Source organism: Echinops telfairi, unplaced genomic scaffold (genome assembly GCF_000313985.2).
Source record: "Echinops telfairi isolate 266 unplaced genomic scaffold, ASM31398v2 ScPeMD7_7422;HRSCAF=8460, whole genome shotgun sequence".
NCBI classification, from domain to species: domain Eukaryota; kingdom Metazoa; phylum Chordata; class Mammalia; order Afrosoricida; family Tenrecidae; genus Echinops; species Echinops telfairi.
The window spans coordinates 3,459,621-3,473,340 of NW_022111322.1; the positions used below are offsets into that span (position 1 = coordinate 3,459,621).

General features: G+C 47.2%; 1 protein-coding gene across 2 annotated transcripts in view; it reads right to left on the reverse strand.

Moving 5' to 3' along the window:
* Positions 1 to 9,186: 9,186 nt before the first annotated feature.
* Positions 9,187 to 13,720, reverse strand: part of DNAJC13 (DnaJ heat shock protein family (Hsp40) member C13) — a 117,095-nt gene continuing 112,561 nt past the window's right edge. For both annotated transcript variants that reach the window (XM_004715990.3, XM_030887705.2), the window contains one exon: positions 9,187 to 10,029. In XM_004715990.3, coding sequence (XP_004716047.1) covers positions 9,923 to 10,029 — 107 coding nt within the window. In that variant the 3' untranslated portion in view covers positions 9,187 to 9,922. The remainder of the gene's footprint in view (positions 10,030 to 13,720) is intronic.

Sequence of the window (13,720 nt, forward strand, 5' to 3'; positions counted from 1 at the left end):
GTTTTATCTCTTGCCTATACCTATGGACATGCTCCCGTCTAGTCTAGAGTAGGAGGTGGCACTGAGGTCGTGATAGCGGAGGGTGGGGGGTGAGGAGGCCTGCAGGAAACAGAGGTATATTACATGACCCATTAGTGCTCTACTGCACCCTGACTGACTCACCCCCTCCCTGCGACCCCTATGGGGGGGATGATCCATTGCCCAAAGATGGGCTTTAGGTCTCTGCTCCAACCCCCCTCCATTCTCGCCAATGCATTTTTGTTTGTTTGTTTACTGTTTGTTGTGAATCTTCTCATGTCCGTTGCCAAGTCTCGATGACACCTCACGATCGCACCGGCTGGTGTGCTTCTTCCATGTGGGCTTGTTGCTTCACTGTTGGATGACAGTTGTAAGGCCAATCTGTCGGCCGTGGCCATCTGCCCTGCTACACGGGCTGAGGTTAGAATCTAAATTCCAAGTCCAATTGAAGTCTTTCTGCCGAGAGAGCTCCCACTCTCCCTCCAGCCATCCAAGAAAGCTGGCCTAAATTAACCTCAAATGAATCATTTGACAGGCAAATCCATTTATATCAGATCCTCACCGACTAATTATTTTCTCTGCTCTATTTTGAACCTTTCCATTGCTGGCAAAGCTAGAGACAAACATCTAGAAGAAAAGCACAGGCGTTCACAGAAACGTCAACCTTTTGCCCGCAGTGAGGCAGGAATGCCGAAGGTCTTCAAAGGCTTCCTTCCTGTCCCCTGATGTCTTTGCTGACTCGTGATTCTCCAAAGGATTTCCTATTTACCTCTACTTCAAGCAATCCATCACATACCGTGTGGAATAGAAAGAATACCAGATTCATGTTAGGGGCTGAGATGGATGCCGTCCGTAATCCTGGAAATTCAATTAACCCTGATAGAGCCCCCTGTGGGGGGTGCACGGGTGAGTGGGAACCACTTTCAGTCATTGCCCTCAGGAAGGATTTCATCCACTTGACAACTCACTTAGCCTAATGAGCACCACTTTGCTCTTACATGGAAAAAGAAAATCCAGGGAATCCAGGGCAGATGAGCCCTACAGGACCAGTGGTGTGAGTGGTGAAACAGGGAGGGTAAAGGAAGAATGGGTAGGAAAGAGGGAACCAATTACAAGGAACTATATGTGACCTCCTCCCTGGGGGACAGACAACCGAGGGGTGGGTGAAGGGAGACGTCGGACAGGGCAAGATATGACAAAATACCAATTTATAAACTATCAAGGGCTCATGAGGGAGGGGGGAGCGGGGCGGGAGGGAAAAAATGAGGACCTAATGTCAGGGTTTAAGTGGAGAGAAAATGTTTTGAGAATGATGTACAAATGCACTTTACACAATTGATGTGTGTATGGATTGTGATAACAGTTGTATGAGCCCCTAATAAAATGTTAAAAAAAAAAAAGAAAGAAATAGGGGGGTCTAGGGGGGAGGCAGGGGGAACGAGCTGATACCAAGGGCTCAAGCAGAAAGAAAATGTTTTGAGAATGATGATGGCAACATATGTACAAATGTGCTTGGCACAATGGGATGGATGGGTGGATTGTGATAAGAGCTGTAAGAGCCCCCAATAAAATGATTTAAAAAAAAAAAGAAAAGACCTCTTCAAATGTTCTCCTTGAAGACCATATTCCCACTGCCAAAGCTGGAGGACTAGCAGCCAAGTCTGAAGTGACTTCAACTAGAAGCAGCAGGACACAAGATGGTAGAGGGGATGGCTTCTCTGAGAGCCCGTCCGGACCCCGAACTGCAAGAGGTGGGGTTCAGAGAAGCTGCCATTGTTGAAAATATCTCCAAATCTGAGCAGATTGGCCTGGAGAAGGGGTTTGTAATCATGGAAACGGTCACACACAGTCCTGACCCGGACCCAGCCCGTCGGCTTCATTAATGTCAGCTGAGTGCCCAGCTCATGCCGTGTGAATCTGCACTGTCTTGTTACTCATGAAGAAGCACTTTATAAGAGCTCATTTGCCAAACATCACTCGTGTGCCCTAGGCCGGTACAATGGGAGGCCTTGGTACGTCTGCAGATGAACAAGGTAGTCTTGATCCCTGTGCTCACAAATGCACTCCCACAGGAGCCTTCCGTAGACCGAGGGATCCATCCCAATCTTGAAGAACAAGAAGCACAGAGGAGAGAAAAATGTTCCAGGTTGTTTGAATCTGAAGTAAAATAAGACAGAAAGTCTAGCACTGGAAAGCATTGTGGTCCTCTTGATTTGTCCAAGGGAGAGATGTTAGGGGTTTTGACAAGAGCATGTGCATTGAACATAGGTTTTAGTGATCTTTAAGGTATAGAGGGGAGCCCTAGTGGTGTAGTAGGCCATGCATTGGTGGTTCAAACCCACAAGCCACTCTCTGGGAGAAAGATGAGGTCCACTCTTGTCAAGAATTAGCCTTGGAAACCCAAAGGGGCAATTCTACCCTGTCCTGTAGGGTCAATATGAGTTGGAATCAACTAATGACAGTAACTTCCTCCAGTCTCCATGGGCTTTATTTCTCCTTCTTGACGGCCTTGTGAATAAAGTGCTTTACTATTATGGTCTCCATATATTTAGATATACAGAAGCCCCCTGAAAACAGTTTTGTTCACACTGCTTTCTGTTAATAGCGTTAGATGTTGGCTAGTTGATTTCAACGCGGAGCCACCCTGTGTGGCGGGAAGTGCTCCCTCCGTAGGTGTCCTTAGCTGTGATTTTCACCGAAGATGATCAGGTCTTTCTACCACAAATCAGCTGCGTGGCTTCAAACCACCACCTTTCTGGTCAGTCACTGAGTGCTTAACCCTTGCGCTACTAGGGCTACTTATTGATTTCTAAAATTTACTTTTTATTCTTAATCAAGTCAGAGTTCAAGAGTCAAACGGATGTCCAAATCTGGTCATGATAAAATAGCAGTGGCTCTCTTCCCTGAGCTTCCCCAAACGCCAATTTCCCACCCCACAGGCCACTGCTTAGAAATCTTTCAGTGATGGCTTTTTACTTCCATGCTTTCAGATCCCGAGACAAGACTTGTGCTTCTCTTCAACTGTCAGGAAGACCATGAAAACAGTATCGTGACCAGCCAGAGCCCTGCCTGGGACTCGCGTGCCCCCAGCATGAACCTTTTGCCATATTTGTCCTCTCCTTTTTTCCGGCTTTGAGAGTTAGGTGCAGACAGCACATCACATCGCCAATAAAACAATGATCACGCTCGGCACATTGGACCCCGAGAGTAGGTTGTCTCCTAGTGTGGTGGTATACAGTCCAATATATTGCTACATCTTAATTTTTCATTTCGAGGTCTTACCTATTGATGTAATAATACAGACGATGAGAATTCCGCTTTCATCCCCTACTCCACCAAACTCACACATACCCTCACACGTTTCCTGTTTCCACACTGTAATCATATAGCCATTTTGGTTTAGTGATCACATTATAATTATGTAAATACTAATACTTTTTTTTTCAGTTGCTTAGTTTTCTATGTTCCTGTTTCTAAAACACACCTAAGCTCTGACCAGACATGCAACCCCTCCCTTCTCAGTCTGTTCACATGCATAGTAGGTCCATCCATTTCATCTCCATGAAGAATCCTGAGATCCTGGGACCTGCCCGTTTGGCTGGTGTCCTCGAAATCAGCTGCAATTAGTTGTCTTCAGGGTCTCCTTCCACGGTAATGTGGGGAACCCCACCTTGCCTCCTTGGTTTCTCCTGCTTTGGCGCAGGAGAACATCTTCGAAGCGTTTCTTAAGAGGCATTCATGGGAAGTAAACCTGAGTGAGACCTTGCGTGTTTGAAAATGTCCTACTTTGCCTTCATTTAAAGAGTTTGGCTGAAAATAGGATCCTTGATTGGGCAATGACTTCCCATCAGGCTTCTGAAGGCTTTGGGCCCGTGCCGTCCCTCCGTGTTACTGGGAAATCCATGCTATTCTCATTCTGGTTCCTTTCGCCACCTCAGCTCCACTTCTACACCCGGACACGGCTAGGGTTCCTCATCTCCATGCCAGCAACTTTCACAACCAGGTGCAATTTAAGGGCTTGTTTTCCGTCACAGGGCTAGGTCCCCAGAGCATAACCTTTTCTGGCAATCTGAAAAATGTGTATCCTTGAACCCTTTTTGTTGGCAGCACTTTCTGGAGCTAAAAACTTTGGATAATGGGTTTCCTAGACTGGGCCCCTCGTGTGCTAAACTTTCATCTCCTGCTTTCCATCTCTTTTTAAGCTTACATCCTACTTTCCTTTTTCTTTTTAAAAAAAGCAGCTTATTGGGAGCTCTTAGAGATAAAACAATACACCGTCCACTGTACTTTTCTCTCAATGTGCATTTTTCATTCCTATTTTTAAAAATACAAGAGCTTATTTTAATTCCCTGAAAGATTAGCATAGTTTTCTCCGAGCCGTGTCCTGTTTACTTGAGGCTGGAAAGTTTTATTTCTGAGCGTGTTCGGGGGGGAGGTCCTTTTTCAGTATTTTCTTCCTCATTGTGTTTTCAAATTGCCTCTGTTCTTTCCTGTTTCAGTCTCTTCCAAGCTCCTAATCGCCTTCCTGAAGGTTTTACCTGTCAGCATTCAATCCAAGGTCGGGTTTCAAAGCTCTCCAGCATGCTCAGGAAAGTCCCTGTTCCATGAGGGTGTGGTGTCTATCAGCGGACGGAAGGATGGATGGACGAGGCTTTCTGAAGTGTTCTGACACTTTGACCTCATGTCAACCATTGAGGCCTGTCAAGATCATCTCTGGTCAATTCTACCTTGACAGCCAGTACCGTGTATCTGGTTTCTTGCCTTAGATGCTGAGAAATGTAGATGCTGGGGACAGGGTTGGAAACAGGGAGAGGTGAGGGGTTGGAAGTAGGCTAATAGAAAAAAAAAATGGTGTAAAGGGATATTGTTGTTGATTTCATTTCTTGAGATGACCTCTGTTATATATGTATTTCTTTAAAAAAACAAAATCCCTCCGGATTCCTTGTTCCTCAGATCCAAGCGGTGACTTGAGCGGCTTAAAAAAAGGGAAGTAAAATTGATAAGGACTAGGAATCTTTAGTGACAAGCTCACCACCAGCCCCCGCCCCCAAATAATACAGATGCTGAGAAGCCTACCTGGGAGGATCCAGAGGGCTCTCGAGTATGTGAAATACAATGGTGTCAATTGGTTTGAACTTAAATACTACGGGACGCAACCTTCCTGAATGTGTGTACAACTAAGTATTTATAGGATACTTCCATGCGACCTTTCTTTTTTAAAGACTAAACAGCCCATCCTTCATGACCTCAAGCAGCAGTCGCATTAACTATTCCCTGAAGAGCGCAGGGGCGTGCCTGGGCCCCTCCTCTGCTCAGAAACCACCAACTGCATCAGGCAGGACCAGGCAATGGGGCCAACGCGCTTTGTAGACATTCCTTTCATATAACCACATACTCACGCTCTGTAAACCATACACTAGTTCAATGTAAAAAAAAAAAAGTCAGTATAAACATCAATTTGTAACTGTGTATATAACTGAAACTTCCCATTAACAGTGTTGGGGCCTTTTTCTGCTCCATGGCAGCTCTATACAATCTATAGAAATAGACGCATCTTCCTTTGAAAGCTTGATGACCGAGCAAGAAGAGGTCACTTAACAAACACAACTCTATGAGCTATCACCTCAGTGGGCAGAAGTACATCTAGCCACATCCCACAAGCACTGTTTTTGTTTTTAACACACGAGAGCAAATTGGCAACCCTTGGACCAAATCTAATCCACAGGTACCTTCTGTGAGGCTCGTGTAGTGTTACAATGTTGGCTCAGTTGTCAAATCGGTTTTGCGTAGAAATCCAGACAGGCTGTTGCTCTTGAGCCGGGAGCCTCGAACAGGGGTCTGCTCCCCCAGGACAGCTGGGTGGGAGCCAGCATCACTTCTCACGTTCTTCTCAGCTGCCCGGGCCCGGCCTCCTCCTGTGGGCACAGAAGCTAGAAGCTGTGGTCAATTAGCCCTGCTGGAAATCAGCTTCCTGTGGAATTGTGTATTCTCTAGCCTCTCATTAGTGGACTCCAAATTCGACAAGGAGACTACTCTGTGTAAACAGTCTGTGTTTTACTATCTGGACTTTTCAGTCAGAGATGGCAGGCCCCCCTTCTCTGTTAGAAAGCTAGTTTCCATTGTTCTCTGGGTCTTCTCTCTGGAATATCACCTAAGGCGGACAGAGTTGAGGAAAATATGTTTTCCTGTGTGGGAATAGATGGTCTTGTTGACAGAAGATTAGAGCCACCTGTGAATTTGGGGCGACCATTAATCGCTTTTATGTTTGGGATCATGTAGCAACACGACTACTTTAAGAACAAATACAGAATGACAAACTCCTTTATCTACACACCAAGGTGCTTGGTAGTTTTTTGTTTACCCTTTCCTGATATCAAAATGACTAGCGATCATAGAGGTAACAGAGGAGCCCTGGTAGCCTACTGGTTACAGGCTGGGCTGCTAACTAAAAGGCTGGCAGTTTGAACCCACCAGGTGCTCCTCAGGAGAAGAGGAGGCTCCCTCCTCCCTTGAAGAGGGAAAATCTTGGGGACCTAAGGGTAGTGGTACCATCCTATGAGTCAGAATTGACTCAACCGTGGTGGGTTCAGTTTGGATCCCCAAAACACAGGTAACGAGAAGAATTGAATATCGCGGACTCTGTTCGCCATATGGGATTGTTAACACCTCAGTCCCCAATGCCCTTTCACAGCCAGTTTGTCCCCACGGCCACCCAATAAGGAATGGCTAAGAAATACCAGTGTTATCTCATGGGGGGGGGGGACACGCACAGGTAAGCCTTTGCATTGCTCAGTCACCCACCCTCTGGCCCGTGAAAGGGCGGTGCCTACTTCTAGGACGAGTGGTCATGCATTGCTAACACTCAAGCAATGAAATTCTTTGGCCACAGGCTGCCGGAATAGACGAACTTTATCTGCAATGTTTTCTATCTACTTCTCCAAAAAACTCTTTTAAAAAGCTTGGATATTTGTTGACAGTTCATCACCTAAAGGACAATGTAAGCGTCATAAGGGGTTCCGGGCCTCTTGAACGGAAAAGGATCCTTGAGCTGACCAGCCAGTGATGACCCGTTGATTTATTAAGGAGACCGGAGTGGCAGCTCCCTCCTCAGATGGGCTGGGTGCTACCAGGGTCTTGACACTTACAAGCCCTCACCACCTCTACCCACAAACACGGAACTGATCACAACCCAATGCATACCTCACTCCTAAATCACAATCTGCTCTGGCTGCCTCCGCCTGGCACGTAGGACCTGCCCACACCGGGCCCTTCTGAGCCTTCAGCTCAGCTTTCCTGGGCCGTCCAAATGGATAGCAGTCACCACAAATAGTTAGGTGCAAAGAGTTAGTGGCTGAAAGGCTGGTGGCATGAACCCACCAAGCAGTGTCTTGGCAGACGTGACATTCAGCTTCGGAAGGGTCCCGGCCTTGAAAAGCCTGTGGGGACACCCAGCGTCGCAATCAGCTGGTGGCACACCAGACAGCCCCACCTCCGCAGGTGTCCTTGGCCTGGTACCGTGTTTCTCGAGCTTTTGTCAGGACTGAAGGAAACGGACTCAAGCCTAAGTCTCAGAGAAAGCCTGCATACCCAGATACCACGTCTGTTTTCCCAGCTACAAACGCCCGCAGCAGCCTGCTGCTGCCTTAGGACCAGGGCTCGCAACAGACTTTGCTGTCAACTAAAAATGGTACCGATTTCCTCCTGCTCCTCACTAGCTGTGTAAGCTAGCCCACACCTCTAGACATCCCATATTCTTTGCCCGGAAGACGTGTGCTGGGGATTTAATGAACTTGTCCATATCCACCACCCTTATACGGTGTTTCAAACAAGGTAATAACTGTAGATGAGTTGAAATGGACATTTGATGTTGGTAGGGGGCCACTGGCTATCAAGACATTTTGGACTCATAGCCAGCTACCCTATGTGACAGCAGAACTGACCCGTAGCATTTCCTAGGCTGTAATCTTTAAAGCGAGCAGATCACAGCAGGCCATTCCCTGTGCAGCTGCTGGGTGGGGCAAACCACCAACCAACTATTCGGCTGGCACCAGCAGGCTCCGTAACTAGACGTGTCAACATCCTAAGGACTCGGCATGCTTACGGTCTACTAGTGAAAGGAAAAATACAGCTGTTTGCACAGAATCCAGGACAGATAACTCCCTCAGGACCAGTAATGGGAGCAGCGATACCATGAGGGTAGGGGGAGAAAGGGGGAACTGATCGCAATGACTGACATATAACCCCCTGTCCCCACCCAGGGGTACAAACAACGGAAACGTGGGTGAAGGGAGATAGCAGATGGTGTAACATATGAAAATAAAAATTTATAAGTTATCAAGGGTTCACAAGGGTGGGAGGGCTGGGAAGGGAAAGGAAAAAAGAGAAGCCAATACCAAGAACTCAAGTAGAAAATGTTTTGGAAATGATGATGGCAACATATATACAAATGTGCTTCATACAACTGATGTATGGATTGTTACAAGAGCTGTAAGAGCCCCCAATAAAATGATTTATTAAATACTTCTGTCTGCTGATGTATGCTTTCCTAGAACTCCTAATTTAGCTGATACAATCTCATTTAGTGAGCATGTGTGACTGATATCATCTAAAATCCCAAACTCATGTTACACAGTGAAATATTTATATGGGTACATTATGCTATAATCTTTCATTTGAGAAGTGATAAATCTGGTGGCAATTTCTGGAGTAGTGACCGACAATTATACTAAATTCCCCTTAGGAACTTGGTTCTTACTTCCAAAAGCAACTTGGGAGATTTGGGTATTTGCTCATTCTCTAAGAAGTGCTTGTGTGTATTTTAAATCTTTATAATTTCTTCTGGTCTGTGATCACCAGTGGATCTATATGTTCAGGTCTGTTACCTGCAATATCCACTCACTCATTAAAAACTCTGGAGCTCACTTCATACGGAAGCATCTACGAAGAGCTGGAGCCATTCTCGAATGCTGAATGGACCACAGATGAGAGGATAGTTGCCCGGGGCAATTTAGATGTGGCGGAAATACTGCTCACTGGAAATGAGGAATGATCAGCTCTGTCCATACGGAGTGTAAACCTGTGGTAAAGCCTTTGTTTTTTTAATTCTTAGAGGAGAGGAGAGATTTATATGAAGTCTCCAGTGGGAAAAAGTCATCTTGAACAAAGATATCTCATTATCAAAGCAGTCAATTCCCTTTATTTTTAAAATTTTATGTACACATATGAATGATCTGTATAATGTACATTCAATATAGAAAGCTTTATATATTTGATAATGTATAGAACATTTCACAATTACACCAATCTCTTACATAACATCTTGACATTGCTTTTAATTATTTTTGCACAAGCTCCGTTCCCAATTTGGTAAAGCCAGTTATATACCCCGGGGTGTGCTGTCCGCGCCCTCAGAGTTAATGATTGAGGAGAGTGGTGACCCATGACCGATGAACAGGGCATGGACAAACCTCATCGTGTTGGGGTGGGGTGGGGAGGGAGGGGTGGTGTGGCCACGCAGACTCGATGCAGGAGACGGGAGAAGGGACTTAGCCCAAAATCTGTAGACTGCAGTTCAACCCCACAGTCAGGCTAATTTGAAAAAACATTATAAAAACCAGGAAGAAAAGTTTTGTCTTTTTGATTCACAGTCTTGTAAACAGATACAAAGGAACAGAATGTGCTTACATACACCAAGAAAAAAATCCTTGTGTCCCCACAGAGTGCTTTCTTACACGTTGATACAATGAGAATCACGGACTGTTTTCCTAAATAAAAATATATTTATAGAAAAAGGAATAACACTGTCATGAAACCAGGAGGAAGGCAGTAAGAGTTTGCTTCGACAGATCGCCTGGAGGAATGTGGACTGGGCACTGGCCTGTGGTTTTTGTTTTTCGTGAATATTTCAAGTCTGATAGCCAAGGTCGCTTGCCTCGTGGTCTACGGGAGGCGGCAGGTTAGACATGACTGATGAGGTTGTCCCCGAGGTCAGGTAGCCAGCAACTCCAGGTCCTGCTGGAGAGAAAGAGACACACAGCACCTAGCAAGCAGAGTCTGTGTGACCACTGATGTCCGGACAAAACAGCCCGACCTGGCCAAGCCCCCCACCACGAGGAACAGATACCAACTACAAAAGTTTTCAAAGTGGGATGCGACACCTTAACAAGCAGCCTCATAGCACCAGTGTCATGTTTTGCCTTTATTCCATGACAGTTAAAAATCACTTCTGAGTTTATATTGGATAGTAACATTGGGATGGAAATATGAAAAATTCTTTCCATCTCACATCTGGGAAGTGGAATCTTTAAAAAATAAAAAAAATTCTGGGCAGTGAATGGTAATTACATCAAATGGAAACTATGGGAACAGACAGGAAAGAAACTCAACACTCCATCAGCCCATTCAAAGGACAGGCTTTGAAGACATTCCCAAAGCAACACTTCACGCACGCTCACGGCAGACACTTCATTTGGCGTAAGGAAATGCTGCTATCACAAGTCGCACCAAATGAGCAAGCGTTGCTATCGTGGTCTCCGAGGAAGAAACTCAGAACATGATCTCCGTGTGGATGTCACCACGGGCTCCGACAGTCTCTGCTGCGTGAAAATGCCACACAGGCCAGCCTTCATTAAGATGGTGTTCTCTCTGGCCATTCAATGCAGTCCTCTCGTTTGTTTGAATGCTGCATGGACATTTAGTTACACAGCTCACATTGTACAACAGACTTGCAAAAACACTGTAGCACGACACTGCATACAGAGCAGATACTAAAGCCCAAAGGATAGGAAACAAGGCAAACGGCTGATGAGCACCAAAGGCTTAGGACTGGAAAGGCAGTGGAAGCGGCATGCATTGAGCAAAACGGTTCTCTACCTGCTTCAGAGAGCTACACAGAAGTTAGCAAGCTGCCTGGCAGAGCAGTGCTAAAGCCCACTCCTGAGGTGAAGGGGGCTGCTGCCAGTTAGAAGGGAAGGAGACACACCTGGGGGGAAAAAAGAAATGTAAGCAGCAAGGGAAGTCACGAGGAAGTGCAAACAGCAGAGCAGTTTGACGTCGGCTAAGGCGTAACAAGGACTGATGTAGGACAGAGCATCCACAGTTCCGGCTCATCTCACAATCACTTGTCACCGAGGACAGGGAGTGGCTCGCACTATTGAGCAGTTACGTGGCCAGGCACTGCTTAGCCGGAGCTGCGCAGATGCCAGCCCAAATGCCAAGGCATTGGGAAATTTCTATTTGTGAAAGGGATTTCTCCTTGCTATTAAAACACTGCCCGGGAGCCCACAGAAAGCCTTTTTTACTTCCTGTCTTCAACAAATCAGGATACTAGGCCTTCCTCAGACTGCTCAGGAAAAAGACTAGCAGGCTGACGCATGCTCTCTGACAGTGAGTGAGGCTCAGCGCTGACCAGCACACTGTGAGATCACTGCCTACCAACGGATTGTTCCTTGAACCTTGGGCAGCAGCAGCAGCAGCAAGAGTACACACACATAAAAGGAGGTCTGGCGGAGGACGTGGCCCAAACACTGCAGATGGGTCTAGCTCCCAAGCCCTTGACTGTGCACGCCAGTCATACTCAAATCACCTCAGAGCATGAGGTCCTGTGACCAAACTACCAATGGTGCTGTGGAGAAAGGGCTAAGGTGGCGCTTCTCAGAGCGTGTGCTGAGGGGTGCTGGGGGCACATTCACGGGGCTCTGAGCACTAGATGCTTTAGTGTGAGGGAGCCACACCAACATGTGTTGGACACAGTCATTTTCAAGTTGGTTACACTTAACAAGTGGGCACTTCCTTTGGCCTGGAGATGGATGAGAAAAACTGGAGACACCAGGGCACTGCCAGCAGGAAAGCCAGGCTTCTGGAGACACAATCTAAACGCACGGTGAGTCAGAAGGATGATCCAGAGGGAACATCAGATTCTAGCTCTGCCATATGGGTCTTCAGGAAAGACATCAATCTCTGGATGTGTATGCACATGCAGTCTGGGACACCTCTCCCCGCTGCCACTAGCCTCTCCATGGGCCTGGAGGGGCTGCCTGGTCATTTTCCTGAGGGCAGCACAGCAACATTGGGGAAATGTCAGGGGAAGCCTGAGAAGGGGGTGCAGGGGCACTGTGCAAGGTGTCAGATGCTCCCCGAGGAGCGAGAGAAGCTGCAAAATTGACCAAGAAGCCCACACAATCGGGCTGGTTACCCAGCAGTAGGAGAGGAAGGAGCCAGGCTGGTGGTGAGCCGCCTGCCTCAGCAGAGCTCTAGGTGGGAATGTGGGAGAAAGCGGGCCTGCCTGGCAGTCAGTGGCCTACACTAAACGGCATGGGCCCTGGGGACCTGCTCACAGCACCCGCACTACACCGTGTGATCCTGGTCAGATATGGAAAGAGAATCAAACAGTAATAAAAACCAGTCCTGCGAAGACCAGTGGGCTCACTGAAGGAGAAGCTGACAACTGCTCCTGTCTCCTTTAACGAGCCCAGAAGGCAAGCGCTAGAGAAAGAGTCTGCACCACTAACCCTGCCCTGAAGAGCACTGTCAGGTTAGCCCGCGCCCCATTCTCTGCCGCTCCTTCTTTTGCTACTGGTTTCCTAGATGAGGTTATTTGAGGATTTTCACGGCTCAAGCTATTGTTATAGGGCCTTGAGCTCGTTGGCATCAAGACTGCTCCACAGTTCAAAAAGGGGCCCTTAGGTAATGAGCAACCCCAGCAAGGCCCTTTACATGAACCACGTATCACAACACAAACCAAGAGACAAACTAGGCAGGCTCCCCTCAATCTGCCACAGAGTAACCCTGCCTAGGAGCAACCCCCACCCAACCTGAATGCTGACACAGGAATGAACGAACAGCATTTGCTTGGCAGTCAGGGGGAGACACATCACCAATGTACTTTTTGGTCGTTCGCTCACCCTACTTTGCAGTAGCAATGAACATTTACAAATCTCTAACCATCTCCTAGGCAAGACCCACTTCCTTGCTAAACCCAGTTGCAGACGGTATCTAGGAGGATGTGTATCCTCACAGCTCGACCTAACCTGCAGCCTGACTAGAGGGTGAGGTGGGGGTGGGGGTGGCAGGGTACAGTCTACAGTACCTGACAAATGCAGGCAAGGTGGGATAAACCCTACTTTAATCAAATTGCAATTCAACACAACGTTATAAAATGGGGTTCCGTAACGTGGGTTTTTTAATCTGTCCTGGAACAAGTTACCCTGCTTATTATCATACACATGCCACAGTACACCGGTGGAAAAGCAAACAGAAAACACTGGGCAAGCAAGTCACACCCTCATTTCGACTGTTGCCAAGTTAGGAGCTTTCACACTTCAGCACAGCGTCTCAAGATGGACCATCTTCCCAACCAACTGATGTCTCAAGCCAAGAACATTCTGGATTCGTGGTGGGTAAACGATGGGAAATTCCAGAGCCTCAGTCAGTGTGGCCCTGCTTGCAGGGCTCAGCAGCACCCTCTGGAATGGCTGCGAGCCTCTTCCAAAGCCAGATTTATACCACCTTCACCAGGTTCACTGGAACTCGGCCCCTTTTGCTGGCCCAAGGATGTGAAGATATTTGTAAATCCCAACTTTTCTTCTTTCCTATCCCTTGTCTTTTCCCACTGCTCCTTCTCACACCTCACTCAGAAACCACCCCAGGGAGCCAAGGAGAAAAAGAAAACTTTACTGCCTGCACCTTCCCCAGAGTTAGGAAG